This window comes from Pholcus phalangioides, unplaced genomic scaffold (genome assembly GCF_987345545.1).
Source record: "Pholcus phalangioides strain wild (caught in Gottingen) unplaced genomic scaffold, Ppha-v1.0 ptg000013l_1, whole genome shotgun sequence".
In the NCBI taxonomy this organism is placed as follows: Eukaryota; Metazoa; Arthropoda; class Arachnida; order Araneae; family Pholcidae; genus Pholcus; species Pholcus phalangioides.
This window is the reverse complement of record NW_028301606.1, coordinates 8,687,826-8,707,918: the sequence shown is the minus strand read 5'-3', so window position 1 is coordinate 8,707,918 and position 20,093 is coordinate 8,687,826. Positions and strand designations below refer to the sequence as shown.

The 20,093-nt window shown below is 35.5% G+C and overlaps 1 protein-coding gene across 1 annotated transcript in view; it reads left to right on the top strand.

The window, feature by feature from the left end:
- LOC149078564 (diuretic hormone receptor-like) overlaps positions 1–20,093 on the top strand; it is a 99,158-nt gene that overhangs the window by 60,847 nt on the left and 18,218 nt on the right. Inside the window, exons 5-7 of the mRNA XM_089240683.1 lie at positions 540–660; positions 4,833–4,983; positions 15,732–15,819. Of these exons, the coding sequence (XP_089096809.1) occupies positions 540–660; positions 4,833–4,983; positions 15,732–15,819 (360 nt within the window). The remainder of the gene's footprint in view (positions 1–539; positions 661–4,832; positions 4,984–15,731; positions 15,820–20,093) is intronic.

The following is a 20,093-nucleotide window of genomic DNA, read 5'->3' as shown; positions in this document are numbered from 1 at the left end:
GCGACCAATTCTCCACATTTTTGATCAGAATTGGCGGCTGCACGTGCTGTAGAATTTTAGTTTCCGTCAGATTTTTTTTAAAGTAATAATTGGTGATTTCGTCGTCAAATGGTAAAATTTTTGACAATTTTTTAATAAGTTTATGTAATTTAATAGGATTTGATTGCATCCGATTATAATTTCAGTACTTAAACGGTCTCGAAAACGTCAACCTCAGTTACAACGACAAAATTTCGTGGAATCTTCGATGTCGTTATAACCATGTTTGACTGAATATGATAATAATAATAAGGATAATATAACTTTTAGCTGCTTTCGTAAGGATTATGTTATCTCCCCCCCCCCCTCTCCCGTCTCCCGTTCGCTAAGATAACAAATGGGCGAAATCCCAAAATGGAGTCTGACCATGAGTTATTTTTTAAAATACTTTAATATGTATATTTTTTAAAATTTTGATAATTTTCTTATGTGCTAATTTAAGCTATTACCATTATAATATTCATGATTACTATATGATCACAGTCTCTCTGTGATTTCAGAGACCTCCGTTGCCTGAGAAATCACATCCATGCAAACTTAATGGTAACCTATTTCATGATTGATCTGATATGGATAATCACGGCAACTCTTCAATCACTTCCTTCCAAAAATGAGCACAAGGTGAGCCATTTTTATTTTTTACGTACTGCCTATTATTGACTAATTATAAATTGTCCCACTAATCATCTTTTCTTCTTACTCTCTCCGGTTAGAATTGAAAAAATTATCAAAAAAATAATAATTGAACATTTTTCTTTTTAACATAAAAAAAACATCAATTAAGAATCATTTTTAATAGCTGTTTAATTATTGTTTTGATTTTATTTATTTTAATTAATTAGAAGAAATCAATAGATTAATCTTTAATCAGATTTTCAGTAACTTTTTGCAAAGATTTTTTGTATGAAATATTTCATCAAAAATACTAATTATTTCCCCTTTTTTTTTACCTGCCATTAATTATTTCATATCTTTCTTCTTTATTATTTCATATCTTTATTAGGCGTGTTCTAATTAAAATTCTCTCATTACACTGGTATTTAGAGGGGTATAATAATGCCAACCTATTGCATTATCTTGGGAGCGTTGTCTGCTTGGGTTGCAAGCTATGCAGTAACGAGTTCATGATGCATCTCTCTCTCTCTCTCTTTTGCAGTTTTAATTAGAGATCCATTGGAAGATATGTCCGTGGAACATTGTTTTGTTCTCCTCCATCGATCTGTAAAAGAGTTATTCATGCTCCGGTTATTTTGTTTGTAATTATATCCCGGTTACTTAACTGGGAGGGGATCCAAAATCACACAAGCTGCTATGACTTTCTACTGTCAAGTAAACGCTTTTGATGTCGGACCTTCAGATAAAAAAAAAATTCCAATATTTTACCTTACATCACCGAATGAATATCTTTTCCTTGATGTAAGAATGTTCCGGAGAATGCGAGAGTAAGAAAACCCTGTGTCCATAATGTTATCAAAGTCCTAATTAGTTCCCCATTTTAATGGTGGAAACTTGTATTTGAAGTGATTTCCCGACACTTTGATTTCTCTGTTCTGATAATGGACGTCGTATCGACTTTCAAACGAGAAGAAACCGAAGACTTTGAACGAAAATTTATCTTGATGATTCCAATGGAGTTGTCCGGAAAGGATTCGAATTACAAATTTTTGGAAATTCGATTTGCGCACAGATTGTAAGCTCAGTTCACTACAAACATTTGCGTGTCCTTTTGAAGACTTTATTATGATTTATTATTCACGATGTTCCGACCAACGCTTCTAGTTCATCAAATTAGTGAATTCAGAAGGAAATGTGTATTGATAAATATTGGATGCGTGAAGGAAGAGTATAATACACCGTAGAACCTCTCGTAACGGACTTACCCCCATTAGCGGATGCATCACGTTAATGGACACTTTTGGTGCCCGTGAAAGTTGGGCTGCAATGTATTTCGCTATACAGGGTGTCCTGTAAGTGCTAATGCGGCCTTTATCTCATCAATTATCGTAAATAATGCTCAAAAGGCGTTCATAAATTACCCTTTACCTGTTTGAGAGTAAAAATGCAGTGTATCACAAAATTAAAAAAAAATCTAAATTTTTATACTGTCCTCTTGTCTAATTGGAAAGTTGTTGCTCTGTCTCTCCTGAGGCCAACAAAAAAACTTCCAAGTTTCTTTGAAAGAAACAGAAAAAGTTTCAAAAAAAGAAAGCATAAATGAGGGGAAGGAGCCTTGTGTCTGTTAGTTTCTTGCTGTTATTTTCTTTTCTCTCATTTTTGAATTCATATATCTTAGCCAATATTGCACTTAAAACATGGATTTTTTTCTAAAAGGGCCTCGGGAGATACAGGGCAACAACTTTCTAATTGAAAGTTAGGGGGACGGTATAAAAATATCGATTTTTTATTTTGTGGCAAACTGTACTTTCACTCTCAAAACTGGTGCAGGGTAATTTTTGAGCATATACTGAGCATTTTTTAAATTGGAATCATACCTGTACGATGGACGGTCGATGAGATAAAGGCCGCATTAGCACTTACAGGACACCTTGTATATTAACGGACAACTCCCTTTTAGTGGACAAAAATTTCGGTCCCATTGGTGTCCGTCATCGAGAGGTTCCACTTTAAGTACAAATTATAATAACCTACAGGGTGTCTGTAAGATTCTCTAAATAAAAAGATTCTCTAACTTTGAAATCAATGACTTTGACAAATTTCGAAACAATGACAGGTAGAAAGATGAAACAAATGATACGTTTCAATAAGAAGGATCGGAATTTTAAACACACCAGCTTGCGAAATTAGTTATAATTTTGGCTAATAGATGGAACCGCGGTCTCAGTGTAATGTCTTTTAACTCTTGCTGCGTCATTGGCTAAATATCTCGCTTCTTTAAAACCCTCTTATTTCGGTAACGACGAAGCTACCTCTGTAAGGCAGGATTTGTTCGCAAACATGTTGCACATCCTCCCCCCCCCCCTCTCCCACCACCCTTTATAAAGTCAGAGTTATACTGTATCTAGGAGGTAATGGTCAGATCAACTGCCAATGGGCGGAGTCAGCTTTTGTGTTGAAAGTGTGATAATATGAGAGAGAGGGTGTTTTTTCCCCCTTCCCTTCGGGGTTGTATAGGAAAAGCTAGAGTATTTCTCTTAAATTGGAAAAATATTCTTCTTGAAAAAAAGCGCGGCATTTTATAGAGCGTTTAGTGATTTCTACTGTAGCAGTTATAATGAGGATCAGTGAAATTTTTAAAACCGCTCAAAGGGTTAAACATGCGATAAAGGTGAACTTGGTAAATACCGGTTAAATCATATTACAATGGATTATTATAATGGATAAACTTCCTGACACCTTCCGGCAGTGAAAACAGACATTAGTTACTACGACTAAACCGTACGTGCAATTATCATAAAAATTCTTCTGAGGAATTTCTAAAATGGTAACTCCTTAGATGCGTACACCCCTTTATTACGACCAAAAACTAATTACGTTTTTTTTCTTGCTTTTTCTCTCAAACTCTTCAATGAAACCCCCCCCCCCCCCAGATGTCGTCACCACTCTTTTACGGATTTTTTGTGCCTTCGGTGTCCACAAAAGAGGGAATTTTTGCTGTATATACATGATCTTGTTACGTATTTATGGTGGAATTATGCATGTTTCATGTTCGAGAACTACCGCCATTTGCCTTCCATATTTAAAACGAAAGTAGTATGTGCCTGAATTTTCGTATTGTATGAGTATCGTGTTTTAGATTTGTCTGATTTCTCTAGAGAACGTGCAATAGCCTAAACCAGTGATTCCCAACGAGGGCGTTAACGCTCCCTGGGAGGAGATGGAATGTTCCGGGGGGGGGGCGGTAGAAGCTACGGGTATAGCATAGGATCCTATGGGTTAGATTGTGTTGGGGGCGATGGGGGACAAAAATTTCTGAAGAAGGGGGCGATGAGACAAAAACGGTTGGGAAACTATGGCCTAAACAATCTTTATTTCTGGACCGTGTTTAAACATCGCTGCGACTGCGGTGCCATCTATTATAGCCAAAGTCGTGAATGGCTTTTCATGCCGGTGTGTTTAAAATTTCAGCGCTGCGTATTGATCGTATAACTTGTTTAATCTTTCCACGAATTACTATTTCGAAGTTATATCATTTCAAAGTTAGGGGGGGGGGGGAGGAGTCATTTCCTGAAACTACCTATATCAGCATGGGACAAAAAAAAATCAGTAAAATTTTTCCGTCCGGAAGCAAATGGATGATATCTCCATCATTTCGATTCGAACCTTTCATAAATGGGTATGTCGAGTGCAGGAATAGCGATTCATGATCAATCACTTGCATTTTCTTGATGAGAATTTCCGCTATTTCTCTTATACTTATGTACGGTCTATTTGTCAGTTTCTGTTTTCTGTGAATTGGATCGATATCGTCTGGGAAGAAAACATTTTTTTTTTTTCTTCTCGTACCTTTAAATCTCAAGTCTGGCTGGTCTACTATAAACTAGCGTGAGATTTCTCTTAAATCCTATATTCTTATAAAAGTCCAACTAAAACTACTCTAACGTGATGTTTGGAATCCTAGAATTTTCTCTGGAAAATTCTCTTTGTTTATAAGAATTATCTCATCAGTATCTTGACAGCAGTGGTAATGGTTCTCTTTACTTTTCTTGTACTTATATATCTGTTTTGAACTTAAGACGAATTGCTAGAAATTATTTACTGAATTATTTATAGTGTTCTGTTGTATATACTAATGGTGATGATGAGAAGAATGATTTCATTTAATTCCTAACAAGGCGGCGTGTTTCCTGTTGATTCTGTTGATATACTTGATGGGTACGAATTTCTTTTGGATGTTCGTTGAAGGGCTTTATCTGTACATGTTGGTCGTGAAGACGTTCTCCGTGGAAAATATACCACTGGGGTTTTACGCAATCATTGGATGGGGTAAGTGAATTTATATGTTCTAGATTTATACATTTTTACTCACATCTACATGGTGAGTATAAAATAATCTTTCTTGTTCAAAGAATTTTTCAGCTGTAACCAACCTCTCTGGAATCTCTTGGCTCTATGAGCTATCAGCATTCAGCATGAATTAAACCCAGATATTTGAGAGTAAGATCATTTTCTATAATTTCTGCCTTATAAAGAAAGGTTTTTCAGCAAAAATTTCGATTTCAAACAAACAAATAAGCGTAAAGAAAGAAATCGTAAAGTGTCGAGAGAGAAAACCTTGTTAAAAACAACATTGTATGGCAGTGAAGATTATTTGTTCCACGTGACCTTTCTTCAACGCCCGGAGAAAGACTTCGACGGAATCAATGAGACGAATACTTTTGCAGAAGTGTCTGAATATTTCTATTCGTATAATTTATTGTAGTTTCTTCGGTTAACGTCACCTCTTCTCGATCATTCGGATAATGAAGTACGTTATAGCGTCTCTACTGCTGTCGTTTTGGGAATTTCTTCTTCGCCGAATAAAAGCATCTGGTATAGAGAAGCTGCAATTGATATGCGCGCCCTCTTCTTACAGCTCTAACTAACTAACTTCTCCAACTCCTTTTTGTCTCATCATAGAACAAGTGATCCTGAAACATAATACAAAAGGTCGATGCATCCAATTTCCGCTAAAAAGAAGTCAAAGTTCTTCAAAATAAAAAAGAAGAAAGAGTGTTTCGGGAACTTTTTTTTTTTGTTTTCTCACAACTAGCGCTACTAAAATCACGCTCTAATAGACGAGGAGTTTTCTACTTCGTTTCTTCCGAGAAAGATTTCGATCCATTACCTTGAGTCACCTCGAGACCGACCACTGACAACAGAAGCTTAAGTAAAAATTCTATTTGGTCCCGTAATGTACATGAGAAAAAAAAAAACTTAGATACTCTTTCAAAATTGAAGAGCTGCAGACAATTGTCGCGTATCCCGTTTTAACAACATCCTAGAGCTGTGAATTCAATTATTGTTCATTGTTTCTTGACATTTGACATTTTTTTTCCCCCATAGTTCCTGTTTGAATTACATTTTCCTCTTAGTTCCCCCCCCCCCGTTTTTTCCAGGAGTGAAACCCTTTCTACAGATGAAACTGATTTTTGATTTTTTTTTTTCGGTAAATTTAGTCAAAAAATATGTTATGGTGAAGTCTATTTTCAGACCCCTCGGCAACAGTTGAATTATGTCGGGCAGAATCGAAACTATTCGGAAATATTCATTACACTAGCCACTAGGTATTAAATAACGTTGAATCCTTTTTCAGGAGTGGTGCAGAGTCACTCTGTAGAAGCAAAGTAGCCACAGATTACGGCAATTCTAATGTATTTTTTTATTTTGTAAGAAGATGCGTCTCATTCTTTTCAAGCATTTCAGAGAAAGTGATTGTATCCATTAGTTCTTGTGGATGTGGCTGGTAACTCCCGGGATAAAGATGTAATACCAGCCATATTTCTTCTCTAAAATTTTCGCTATGTCAGAGATGGTGTGAAATGGCCTTCAAAAGTTTCATTATGTCTCACCATTATGTCTTGGTTTCATGGAGGACTGTCTCAACATCAAGGGGTTCCCCCGGGCATTATGATGTTTTGGGGGGTGGCGTACTTGGCTGGAAGTAACAGCTTACATTTTACATGCTTACCCTATAAAATCATAGTTCCAGGTTTCATCATGTATAGGGCCCCCTTTCGATATGAATCTCTTGGGCCATGCCTGCATGGTCCCATGCATTAAAGTAGTCATGGTTCTATGGGCAGGTTTGCTGGATTTTGAAAGTAGTCGCACCTTTTTCCGCCATATTTTACTGGAAAGCACCATTTCTTCACGTATGCAGTTTTTTCGCAGCTCTCTGTGGCCTCTTTTTACCACTTATCATGGTTGTCATTCCACTTTGTTTTTAACCGTAGCCCCCTTAGAGTATCGCAGGATCACAAGGAAGCATATGGCCTCAAGTTGAGAACGACTACTTTAGCTGACGGAAATCACTTTCTTTCAACCTTGAGCCTTCAGTCGTATATCGGGGGTGCTGTAGATGAGATTATAACATCCCATACACCCCAACCCCTATATCATCACTCTATCGGTTGAATGCTGTAGTGAATTTAACCCATGGTTTGTATAAGAAAATAGTAATGATGACAATTTAAGGGTCATTTCACACCATCTCTAAAATAGTGAAAATTTTGGAGAAGAAATATGGCTGGTAGTAGTCTTTATCACGGGAGTTACCAGACACCTCCACAGGAACTAATGGATAAAATCACTTTCTCTGAAATGCTTGAAAAGAATGAGACGCATCTTCTTACAAAAAAAATTACATTAGAATTGCCGTAATCTGTATCTACTTTGCTTCTACAGAGTGACTTTGCATCACTCCTGAAAAAGGATTCAACTTTACCTAGTGGCTATGGTAATGGATATTTCCGAATAGTTTCGATTCTGCCCGATAGGACACGTTATTGGTCAACTCGTGGATTTCATTTATTGATACATTCACCATTTTGTGACTGGAAATTTTTATTTTTCTCGACAAAAGTTTCAGCACAAACATATTTAGGAAACGATATCCGGATTATGTAACTTAATTTTCACTATATGTATCTTCACATTGTTGAAGTTGATAGAATGTCGTATATTGAACTCTAAACGACAATCTATCGAGATACAGTAAAACCTCTCTTTTGCGGACATCGGTGGGAATAAAAAAATTCATCCGCAAGAGAAGTTTGATCATTAATCAGGAGTTTAAAATGCATACTTTTATTATACAAGAGGAAATTATTATTCGGCCGTAAAAGAGTGTTGGCCGAATCTACTACTACTAAACCAGACATGCACCTCCTCCATATTCCTCTGCGCAACCTCTAACGAATTGGTACATGTTGGAATGTGTGTGTATGTATAGTGAACCTTCCGTAAAGTTTGTCTCTGTGTAGTGCTGCCATCTGCAATCAATTTTTTAAACTATGAGTTTCTTTTCCTCAACTAACAGGGGGGCCATTCAAGTATTATGTAAGCAGATTTTCAACCATTTTTGGCCTCCCCCCTTGTCAGCAAAAGTCAGCAAAACACTGACCCCCCCCCCCCCGTCAGCAAAATTTCGTCATCAGCTTAGAATATATTTCATTTCTTCAAAAAAGGGGTTGTTGATGATGTAAGCAATCTTCCAACCCCCTCCCCCCTTGTCATCAAATCCGAAACCCCTCTCCTCGATGCTGACGTTATATTTGAACGACCCCTAGAGCGTGAAGCGTAATGAATGAATAATTATAGCGTTGTAGGCCTGTTGCGCGAAACTTTTAACGGGGAGATCAACTTGCATTTGCACCTCGAAGTTGGGAACCGCAGAATACCCACTTCAGCCGACTTTGAACCCGTATCCTCGCGATACGAGTCCGTCACTATGACCACTCGACCACCACAGCGCAGGTGGCCGCATCAGAGGGATGACCGTTACGAGGGGGTTTTACTACATTTGTATCATGTAAATGCTCGGATATGACAACCAGACTCAAAATTTGGATGTGGCGGTGGATTTTATTCTTAGATAACGCACATTCATGTGTATCTTTTTGACCTATCAGTGCGTTAAAATTGTGACCTGTTTTCATGATGGTTCGTTACAGACGGTCTGGCATCCAATTTGAAGATTCATTCATGTAACTTTAATAACGTTGGTTATGCCTAAACGAGATCTATCCACGCACACTATGACATTTGACCTGACATTTAGCCAACGCCGTATTGTTCTTAAGAAATAATCGTTTAAAATGTGACTAATTCCCATGACCCGATGCTCAATTTTTCTACTTCGCAGCCGGTTAGTTTCCGATTTCAACCCTTAAATGCGTAGCTTTGCATATATATGCAAAGGGCCCTTTAGACGTTTATTAGTGCAGCCCGTTCGAATATAAAAATTCAGAATCAACTTTGCACATATGCTGAGGTCATTTTCTTTCAATTTTGTATTTTGAATTAGCTGGTAGATGTCCAGCTAATTAATTAATGACTAATAATTAACGAACAAACAACTCTTTGTTGCAGACCATGTGAACATTTGGTAAAATGTTTTGCTTTCATTTCTTTTCTTTTTTACCTTGAAGTTAGCAACCCAAATTTTTTTTACTATAGTATGAGTCACAAAGAAGATATTTTATTTTATATATATTTAATGTATTACACAGGGTGATTCAAAACTCAACGTGCAAACTTTTGGGGGATGTAGAAACCACAAAAACAAAACAGAATCACATAGGAATGCATGACCGGAAACCCCAACCTGATCAGCTGGAGGATAACCGAAGATGAAGAAATGACAAGTCAATAATGGGCGGAAAAACTCTTTATTTAGCAATACTTTACACGAGGACAGTACGTGTACACGTTAAGTTCCACAGCAAGTGCTCAAAGGCCTTACCATCCACAGTTATGCACAAAAAAAAACCTGTGATTCTGTTCTGTTTTGCTTTTGTGTTTTATACCTTCCCGTAAAAGGTACGTTGACTTTTGAATCACCCTGTATATATTCAGAATTTGATACTACTTCAATACATCTATTTCATGGGTGATTTTTGAGGCTCTGTATGACAACTTTAAGGCCCTGTTTAAGCAGTAAAATTTGAGATTGGTTTTTGAAAGATTTTTCAGATTTTTCATACGTGTCATCTACTATGAAGAAAATTATCAGCTTGAAAAAAAAATTGAGCATTTAAGGGTTAAAGTATTAACGATTAAAAACTACATCACGTCACCAACTTTTGCATCAGATTACTTTTGCCGATTCAATCAGATATGATGGTGGTAGGGAATCGTCTTTGGCCCATGTAGCTGTGATCCTGAGCCGTAGCCAATTAAGTTAATACTGTATAAGCACTCTGTTAACTAACGATTTAGCTCAGAGAAAAATATTATCATTCATTGCAAGTTCAGTTTTATTTTTCGACAATACTCTTTCGCGGAACAAATAATCTTTCACAGCGAATGGTATTTTCCAAGCCTTTCGTAGACTATAACCAGGTTTTTTGTAACCATTCACGCTGACACAAAGACATCTTCTCGTGCTATTTTTAGTCTGCTCTTGGAAAATTCAGCGAATAACAATATTTTTTTTGTTAAATATTCTAAAGTATGGACGGAAAATATATACGCGTTGTAATAAAAATACGGCTCTATCTTGATACGAGTAGTTATGCGTCTCCTCCGATGATAGCATTATTCGACAAAGAAAAAAACTAAATATCCTCGCACACATACAGGTTAATGTCTTCGTCGTCGTTCGATGAAATATCATCGGAGAATTCCAAATATATTCTCAACTCTGGCATTCTCATCCTCTTTCACCCCCGTTTAGAAAGCCGCCCGGCATCTAATTACTCATCTTGTCCTCGTGCATATTGAAAGGCCGATTATTAAATATGCAAAAGCGAACAGAGCACCGCAATGTTTAATTAAACACAGATTAACGTCAAACACAGGACCCCGTAGTACCTACTATAACATTTCTTCTCTTTCTCCCCCCTCAGTCCATTCCACCTGAGATCATCTTCGGCATGTTTTATTAGACTGTAGCATTATTATTATTATCATCATCCAAAAAGTATAATAAATGTAAAATAAAAACGTATTTCATGAGAGTAAGGCCGTCGTAACGTTGTAATTAATATATATCATGCGTTTCTTATCTCGGCCCATTTCGAAGGTGAATTCTTTCGCATAACTTTCCGTGATTCTTCTGTGTTATACCCGCCACTTATTACAATCATTTTCATCCTGATTATTTTGATTTTATTAAGCGACTGATTTTTATAACCGGCGAATCAAAAGCTGAATTTTTCGGAAGGGAAATTCTACCAAGTAAAAATATTATGTATTCTACATTGATGAATTTATACTTGCATCAATAAATAATTTATTGAGTTTTTTTGTATTCGATTTTTCCATAGACGTTTGCGGTTCCCTTTGCGGTACTTGCAAAATACTTTTTGATTGCCAACAATAGCGATAAATCGGAGTTGTGCTCAATTTAGAAGTAGAAAACCCCCTTTAACCTCTTAGTTCCAAGTTTCTCGTTTGTCACTTTTCCAACTTCTTGTTGTGCGCTCCTGAACAATTTCTAAGTCAATGTGTAGGTGCCGCATCATTATGAGCGCTACTAGTCTCCAAAATTACGTACGTTCATAAAATTGTGAAAACCGTGGTGGATACGATAGAACAAAAAATACAGCCAATAAACTACGAAATTCGTAATTTTTACATAACTTTTAATTTCATGTAATTTTTTTTAAATTTCAATTTGAAAAAAAATTAATTTTCCTTTAGAGTTTGAGTTACACACAATTTCTCTTTGTATATAAAATTCATTTAATTTTTTTTAAAGGCGGTATTGATTCTATAAAATGGAAATTTTATTGTGATCGGTACCGATTTGGTTTCATTTTTAAAATTGATTTTATAAAGCGGCTGATTTTATTAACCGGTAATTTTATAAATGAGGATACTGTATATTGTGGCAAAACACTTGGATTGAAGCTGTTTTTTAGGCATTCGTCTGTAATTCCCGTTTACTTAATATCTCTGGGGCTTCTTTACGTCCGTCTCACGTAATGGCACGCGTATTCGGTGCATTCCTCGTTGTTTGACAGTAAACATCACAGTGACAGGACACAGACTCTTAGACGCCGCAACCATCAAACGAATTGGTCACAGGAAAAAGGAATCTGTGGACATTACAAGGAAAGATCCATGTTTTCTTAACGTCATGTCAAAGCTTCTGTTTCTTTTCTCGTGTCCGGGACGCGAAATGCGTAGCTTAATACTGTTCCATAATGCAAACAGACAGCAGCACTTAATCATTGCCGCCGAACGAACAATCGGAGATATAGCATTTACCGTATATTTCTCTTCGAACTGAAAATGCGTACATCTTATTTTGTGTAAGGTTTGTTTCACGAAGGGTGTCTGAAAGGAATAGAAATTATACGATTGTCGAAACTAAAGCGAAATATGAGCAAAGTGGAAAAAAAAATTCTGCTCTGATTGTGTCTTATTATCCAAAATGTGGGAAGTATTAAAATTTTAATTTTTATAACGATCAAAAAAAATGTCGATCAGCAAAATTTGTGACTTTTTTTTTCTTTACATTCAAAAATATCCACCAAATGAAATTTGAATGAAAATTCACCGGATATCCGTGTTTAAAATTCGTTTTTGAACACATTTTGAAATAAATTTTCAAACATATTTTTTCGTAAAAAGTGGCAAAAGTCAAAAATTTCAAACACCGATATGTGTCTTCATAATCGAATTTTCACTTAATTGTTGCAAATTTCTTTAGATACACAGGCAAACTTGGCTAATTCAAACTTGGTTAATTCGAATTTCAAGAATTCACCTTGAGTTTCTAATTCAATTTAATGATGAAATTACTTGTTTATTTTGATATTTTTCCTTTAATATTTTGGGTAATTCGAAGTATGATTCAGATACATTATTTGCAAAATGTCTTTTTTCTTAGAATTCCAGGATAACACTTAGCAACCCTTTTCTTTATTCCATCGTTGACTTATCTCTTTCAGAATAGAAGATGCAGTGTATATTAAAAAAATTATCATCATTTTAAAATCTGCATTCATTTTTGTTGCGGCTTTAAGTAAGAAACAATGCTTCCGTTACCAGTTCCAGACACTGGCGTTTGGCTTTCCACTGTAGCTGTTGTTTTACTGGACCTTGGGTGACTTAATTAGCACCTGCAAATGGCAGATGCAAATGCTACTACTGTACTTAAGGCTGGTATTACACTATAAAAGTTTGATAAAAATTATTTTATAAAACTTGAAAAATGTAACCAATAAGCACATCTGTTACATTCGAGCGACATTAACTGATGCGCCTATTGGTTGAATTTTTTAAGTTTTATAAACGAACTTTTATCAAACTTTTATAGTGTAATGCCGGCCTAAGAAATACGAAAGTTGTATGTGACGATCAATTTCTTCCCGAACGGAACGCTTAAAACCAGGATCGCTGAAATCTCCGTTTATTGGATGGTAAAATGTTTTGGGAATTCATGTCCCTCTAGCATTACTGATCATTTATTTTGGAACATCAATGTAGCAGCTTAACAACATTTCCCACCATGTACAAACGAGGTTCGTACGCTTGTTCATCGTTGATTTTCGGATGCTTAGGGCCCTTTCACACGGAGCGGATGCGGATGCGGGTCCGGAAGAAGTTTTAACAATTGGAATATACTGCGCCTTTCAGACGAGCCGAAAAATCTCCGCACCTAGGAAATGTTCATGCGGGTCCGGACGTCGTCCGCATGTGTCAAAACCTAAGTGCGGGCTCCGCATCCGCACATAGAAGTTTTGACAATAGGTTTATTCGGGGCTATTCAGACGATGCGGATGCGGAGCGAATTCGTCCGCATCTTTGGCTACTTTTTGAAGGAGATTTTTCACGGAATTTTTTTTAATTATTTGCCATAATGATAAAATGACCATCATAAAACACCATATGATGGTCCCTGCTCATTAATATAATGTACCTACATACGTCTATCCCTTTGTTTCGTTCTGAGATTGAGATATAGCAACTTTAACTGCCTTTTGTCCATATTTCACAATTTTATACAATAAAACCTGTCAACAACGGCCACTGACGGAACCAAAATTATAACCCGTTCTGTTCATTACGAATATTTAATTGACTAAATACTTTAATAACTTTTAAATTTAATTTAAAAATTTTAATTTTTTTCTTTTTAAATTTTTTAAATTATTTAAAAATATCTGAAATATTATTTTAAATATTTGTTATTTTTTTAAATTTTTAATCTAATTTTTTTAAACTTTAAAAAAAATACTTTTATTAAACAACGTTATCCCCGTACGACGTTCACTCAGGGCCGGATTAAGTCGTTTGAAGACACTAGCACTTGAATATTTTTGGTGGTTCCCTCGATACCTACAAGTTTATTTTACACGATATTCAGTCTATAAACTTAAAAAATGAAATTTTATATTTCAGAAATGACTAATCTAAGGATGGGATTTCACTATAAAAGGTTTATGAAAGTTATTTTATAAAACTTGAAAAAAGCAACTAATAAATTTATCGGTTGCATTTGCTCTAATGCAACCGATAAATTTATTAGTTGCTTTTTTTAAATAATTGTTATAAAATTTTTATAGTGTAATCCGGCCGGGATTATACTATAAAGTTTTATAAAAGAACTTTTATGAAAGTTGAAAAATTCAACCAAAAGGCGCATCGGTTGCATTCCAGAAAATGCAACCGGTGCACACGCACACACATTTTGCATTCAAAAAATTCAACCAATAAGATAATATTGGTTGAATTTTTCACGTTTTATCAAAGAGCTTTTACAAAACTTTTATAGTGTAATCCCGGCCTAAGGCTGGTATTACACTATAAAACTTGAAAAATGTAATCAATAAACACATCTGTTACATTCGAACGAACTTAACTGATCGGCCTATCGGTTGCATTTTTCAAGTTTTATAAACTAACTTTTATAAAACTTTTATACTGTAATCCCGGCCTAAGACAGAATTGTGATGTGAATATTTCTAAGCACAGACATTTTGAACGTCCCCACCCCTCCCCTTTTTTTCTACTTGCAAATTCTTTGATATCTCCTGAATTTTTTTTTTAGGAACATATTAGTTTCGGATGTTTTTGGATTGGATTTTTCGAACATTGGATGTTTTTGGAATTTTTCTTTCATATTTTTCCGGAAAGACAGATTTGTTTTCAAAATCTTTTGAAAATATTTTAAGACATTTTCTCCCATCGACTACTTGTGAGGATCGGAATGAAGATATCTTTATTCCCATATTCTATGTGGCTCTAGACTAAACCACCAAAGAATACCTCTAGGCTGCCTATAGGCACTGAATCAGGGGTGAAGGAGAAAAACAGTTACAAAAATTGCGAAAAAATAGTTTTTATGCACGAATTTCAACCTAAAGATGCGGGCGAAACACCTGCATCTTCAGTGCTCGTGTGAAAGGGTATGCGGACCCGCTTCCGCATCCGCATCCGCGTCCGCATCCGCATCCGCTCCGTGTGAAAGGGGCCTTACATTCGAGAAGAAGTAGAGAATAAAGACATACGCGCTGAATCTTCTCAGAAAGAGGATGAAAACGAATCTAAGGAAGGTTTGTATTGCAATACTTGCAGAGCGTACAGATACGTTAGAAAAAAAAAATTAGGGTTATTAAGCTGGGATATCGCATTCTCTTTTATCAACTTGAAGATTTTGTACAACGTTTGAGAGCATTCAAAAAAAAGAAACAAACAAAAGAAACATGAAAATTCGAAATATTTTCAAATGAAATAAATTACGTGAAGAATTTTTGATTTTTCGTGAAAATATAGTCACCTATATTGATGAAATGGATAATTTAAATTTTCGATACTTCGATATTTTTTTTTTTCCTTTCCCCTTGAGCTTCGAATTATTTATCTTTTTCTCTCTCTCTCCTCTTTTCTCGCTCTTTCTCATTCTTACATATACACTCATATATTCTTCATACTTCGATTTTAGAATAAATCATAGAAATAATAGGGGGAACAGTATGTATCTAATTTCCGAATATTACCCACTAGTGTTGAATATTATTTTCTGAATTATTTTTTGATCTATAATTATAAATTATTTATTATTCCTAAATTCATTTCAGGTTTCCCCGCCGTGATCGCAATCTTATGGGCATCGACTAAATCGTATTTCGCTTTTACGAGCAAGGACTTGGTGTATCATACTTCCGAGTAAGTGCCTATGATTGTACTTTAAACTGTAGGCCGTGGAACATGGAAAATCCCAAATAAAAAATTCAATCCTAATTATTAAGTTGAAATTGCTAGAACAACATATCCCAAGTATATGGGATATGTTGAAAAGTGTGCTTGACTGCGTAACCTTGGTAAGTGATCACTTTCCGTACTCCGTTGTAAAATAGGCAGTGAATAGCTATGCCTTTGTTCTGAAATGCACTGCCTTTAAAGAAGTAAAATGCTACAAAGACTATTTATTTTAAGTTTTATTGATTTTTAAGAGAGCAGAATTTGGTATGACTTCTTGCTTATGTTATCACATTTTATCTTCTCGTCATTTTCATGCATCTCTCTTAGAATCTTCAACAGTTCTTGATCTGTACAATGAGATGAACCGAATTTATTACAGAAAAAATAATTACTGATGGGAATCATCCACGTAAAGGATTATAATAGTAGTGGAATTTGCTGCCCAACAAGCTCAAGCAGCAACGACATAAAGCATTTTTGCCAGAACTGTTGACTCCTTCCATGGTCCCCTTTCTTCTTTCATTCAGAAATAAATAAAATGAGTAAAACGACAATTCAATGCCTGATTCTAAACAAACTACCTCCGTTAAAAAAGTTTTCCAAAAAAATACTGTATGTGGTTATATTTTAGTTGGAAAACAACTTTTGGTGTTTGATGATATAGTGGCGCCATCTGTTATAACCATAAGTAAAACATGTTGTCAAGAGTGCGCGTGCGAGCGTCATCCTTTCATAATCTGGTAAACCTAAATTTAGGGAATCTTACATTACTTCAATATGTTCATTATTTACAGTAAAACCTACGGGAGAACGCTGTTTCTTGAACGCAGAAAGAGGAAATATTTCCTCCAACGTACCTCGAATTCCAATACTGTCTTTCCCTGAATTCTTTTTTTTTTTTCTTGAAAAGAACTTTGTTTCAGATCCCTACAGAAATGATTTTCTCTCCGACGAAATATATATAAAATAATAGTAATAAAACGTCAAAACAATCTCGTTCTATCTATGACGAAACTGGCCCACGGGTAAAGGAACGTCAAGAAACGGACAGTATCTGATTCAACAACAGAAGAATTTCCGCCGAATGTCATGAGCTGTAAAAGTTGATTGGTGTGTACCGGTAGCAAAAATCTCTTGAAAATGGGAGAAATTCAATATTTATTCATTTCAGTTTTGAATATATGTGCGTTTTTATCTGTACTCGATGACAGAAACAGTTACGTAATAGTTTTGTGTTTTCACCGTTGCTGTTTGTCATAAAATCTTCACCAGATTGTAACCGCAAGAAAACTGCAGCATAACCACTTTCTGTGGTTTTCAAACTGTGCTCCACCAAAGGTTTGGTTTATATAAATACAAATGCAAATACAACGCCACAACAGGCAAAATGCCCAACGAGGTGGCTGATAAAAAGATGCCCATAAAAATATGGATGTCATATATTTAAAAAATACAATTTCGAGATAACGCAAAAAGTTCTTATTTTTCCACCAGGTGCCGTTCTAATTTTTTTTTACCATTTGGCGCGTACTTATATTGCTATTCCACTACACTATTTCCATGATCCTATCTACCGTATTTCACGAGTTATTCAAGATTATATGAAATTTCCAATGTTCGTTATTTCTTTCACATATCTATCATTTTTGCTCCCGGGCATCCTAAAATGATTCTAAGATTTAACAACCAAAATGCCAACTGGTGAACTTTTTACCTTTTCTTGATAAATCAACGGTCTTTGAACGAAATTAAAGCTTAAATTTATAAAATTCTATTTAATGAAATGTTAATGTATAAAGCTCACTCAGAATGTGTGCACTAACTGTCAAAATTAATAACATTTAATTCCATCTACCAAAATTTCTAGTAAACTCTGATTCATATTCTGTAATTCAATATAATAAGTATTTTTTATCGATACCTAGGTCACACGAGAAATATTTTCAAAGACACTAAAGATTGATTAAACGGGAAAAACACGCGTACCCTTCAAATACATTTTTATTTTTTCAAATTAATCATTTCTGTGCGTGATTTTAACAACAGCCACGTATTTGGTCGAAGTTTTTCAGTGCATTTGCTATTCAGATCGAGCAAACACCCTTCCCCCCTGCTCCACAGGTTATGCGTTTAACATATCTGATCGGCAATAAGAGATGATCTGACCAATAGCTACTGTACTGGATGAATCTTAGTTACAGAAGGCTTCACCGCAGTCAATAAATCCATTAAGCCCTTTCGATGCAACTCCACACCAAGTGGGGAGATACAAATGAGTCATAGGAGCTTCCCCCGGAACTGAAACTCTGAATAATTTGGGTAATTGCGGTCTTGTATGATGCTGTACGCGTGTATGTATTTAATGTATGCTGCTCCCTGAATACTATACTCTTCATCAGAATCCTCGATTGGCCTACGAATAACTCCACGAAATATTTCAAACATAATTCACCTATTCTAAAATCCATCAAATTTCTGAGTTTCGAAGCCTATGCCAAAGTGTTACCGCGAACCGGATGTTTCAATACATCATGTTGATAATTATAATGCTGATTAGATTAATTTTGTAGGAAGGAATGGCATTATAACAATTTAATATTTTCAGACCATATTAATGGCATTGATGTTCGAAATTCATTGATAAGTTTTGAATGCGCTCTGAATTATTGTTATTAAATAATTAAAAACTCGTCTATCATAAGTTATTTAATGTAATTATAACTTCGCAATTAAAAAGTATGGAATTAAAATTAATATGTTTAACCGAGAGAAGTTATGTTTTTTAGAATTCAATAACTTTAACTCGAAAAATATGCGCTGCATTTCCACTGAATGCCAAGAAAATGGCGGAAGCAATCGTCGTGTTAAAAGTCTGCCCCTGCTCTCTCTCTCTCTCTCTCTCTCTCCAGGAAGACTTTTTCAAATAAGAACTTTTCAAAGAAAATTTATGTTACCGCCAAAGCCCAAATTGCGGCCGATTCACGAAATAGCCGAGAAGTTTGGCTGAAGTCCGATTTTCAGAAATGATTCGAGCTTTGGCCGACCGATTTACGGAGTGGTAGGAGATCCCTGGCCAAAGTCCGATGTGCTGCTGATATAAGACGGTCCTGTAGGCACCATATCCATCTCCAATGTGTGATACACGGCTATAAAAATGGTAGCTATATTGGTTTAGCTCCATGTGACGAGAGAGAAAAAAGAAGAAAATTGAGAGAAAAACTACAAAAATAATAATATATAGTTTCTTTCTGTCAAATTTTGAAAAAAAAAAGTGATTACCGCATCATGACTGCGATTTCATGGGTTGTCATAGCTAACGGGGGTCACAATTATGGCGGAAAAGTCTTGACTAATATACTTTATCGCTCAATAAGGCCCCTGGAAAGAACCGAGTGGACTCATCGTCCTCTATCTTAGAGTTGCAAAACCAGTTTTCTGTTTAAAGTGACGTCTAATCATTTAAAAAACGTCATAGCGAACAGCTATTAGCTGTGGCGATAATATTGACACCACACTTCACCCAAATATGGTGGAAGAGCCCAGCCTGGGGGTTTCAAGGAGAAGTATCCCTCCGTATATGCTTTTCTTTCCCCTCATTTTCAGTAATTCTGAATTCGGATATCATGGCTAATATTGCAATTGGAAACATGGAAGTTTTTTTCGTTGGTATCACACACACAGAAAAGACAAAGCAACAACTTTTTAATTGGAAGTTAGAGAATAGGAGGGTGGTATAAATAATTAAATTTTGCGTCTCGATACATATACGACCCCAAGTAGAAAAAAGGACGTGTGTCAAATAGGGGAACATTATTTGAATACTTTTTCTAACTAAAAGTACGTTTTTATATAAGCAACGATTTTTTAGTTATTTTAGGTTAAACGGACTAAATAACGTCCATCAAAACCTTGCAATAAATTATTCATACCTATGGTTCTCTAATAATAATAATAATAAAACATTATTATCAGAATAATCTGACAATGGGGAGTAGACATTATAAAATATTCAGATAAAAATCAGGTTTGCGTGAGAAGATCTGTATCGGGTTATAGAGTAAAAGAGATTCTATCGTTTCCGTATCTCAGACATCAAATTTTATAGTCTCATTTTTTTGTGGGAATTATGATAGAAAAGAAGAGCGATATATCGGTGTTTTGTACGTTTTATTTTTATTTGTTTGAGTGTCTCAGATTGCGAGGATTGTCTAGTCTAGACTTTGACGAAGATTGATCAC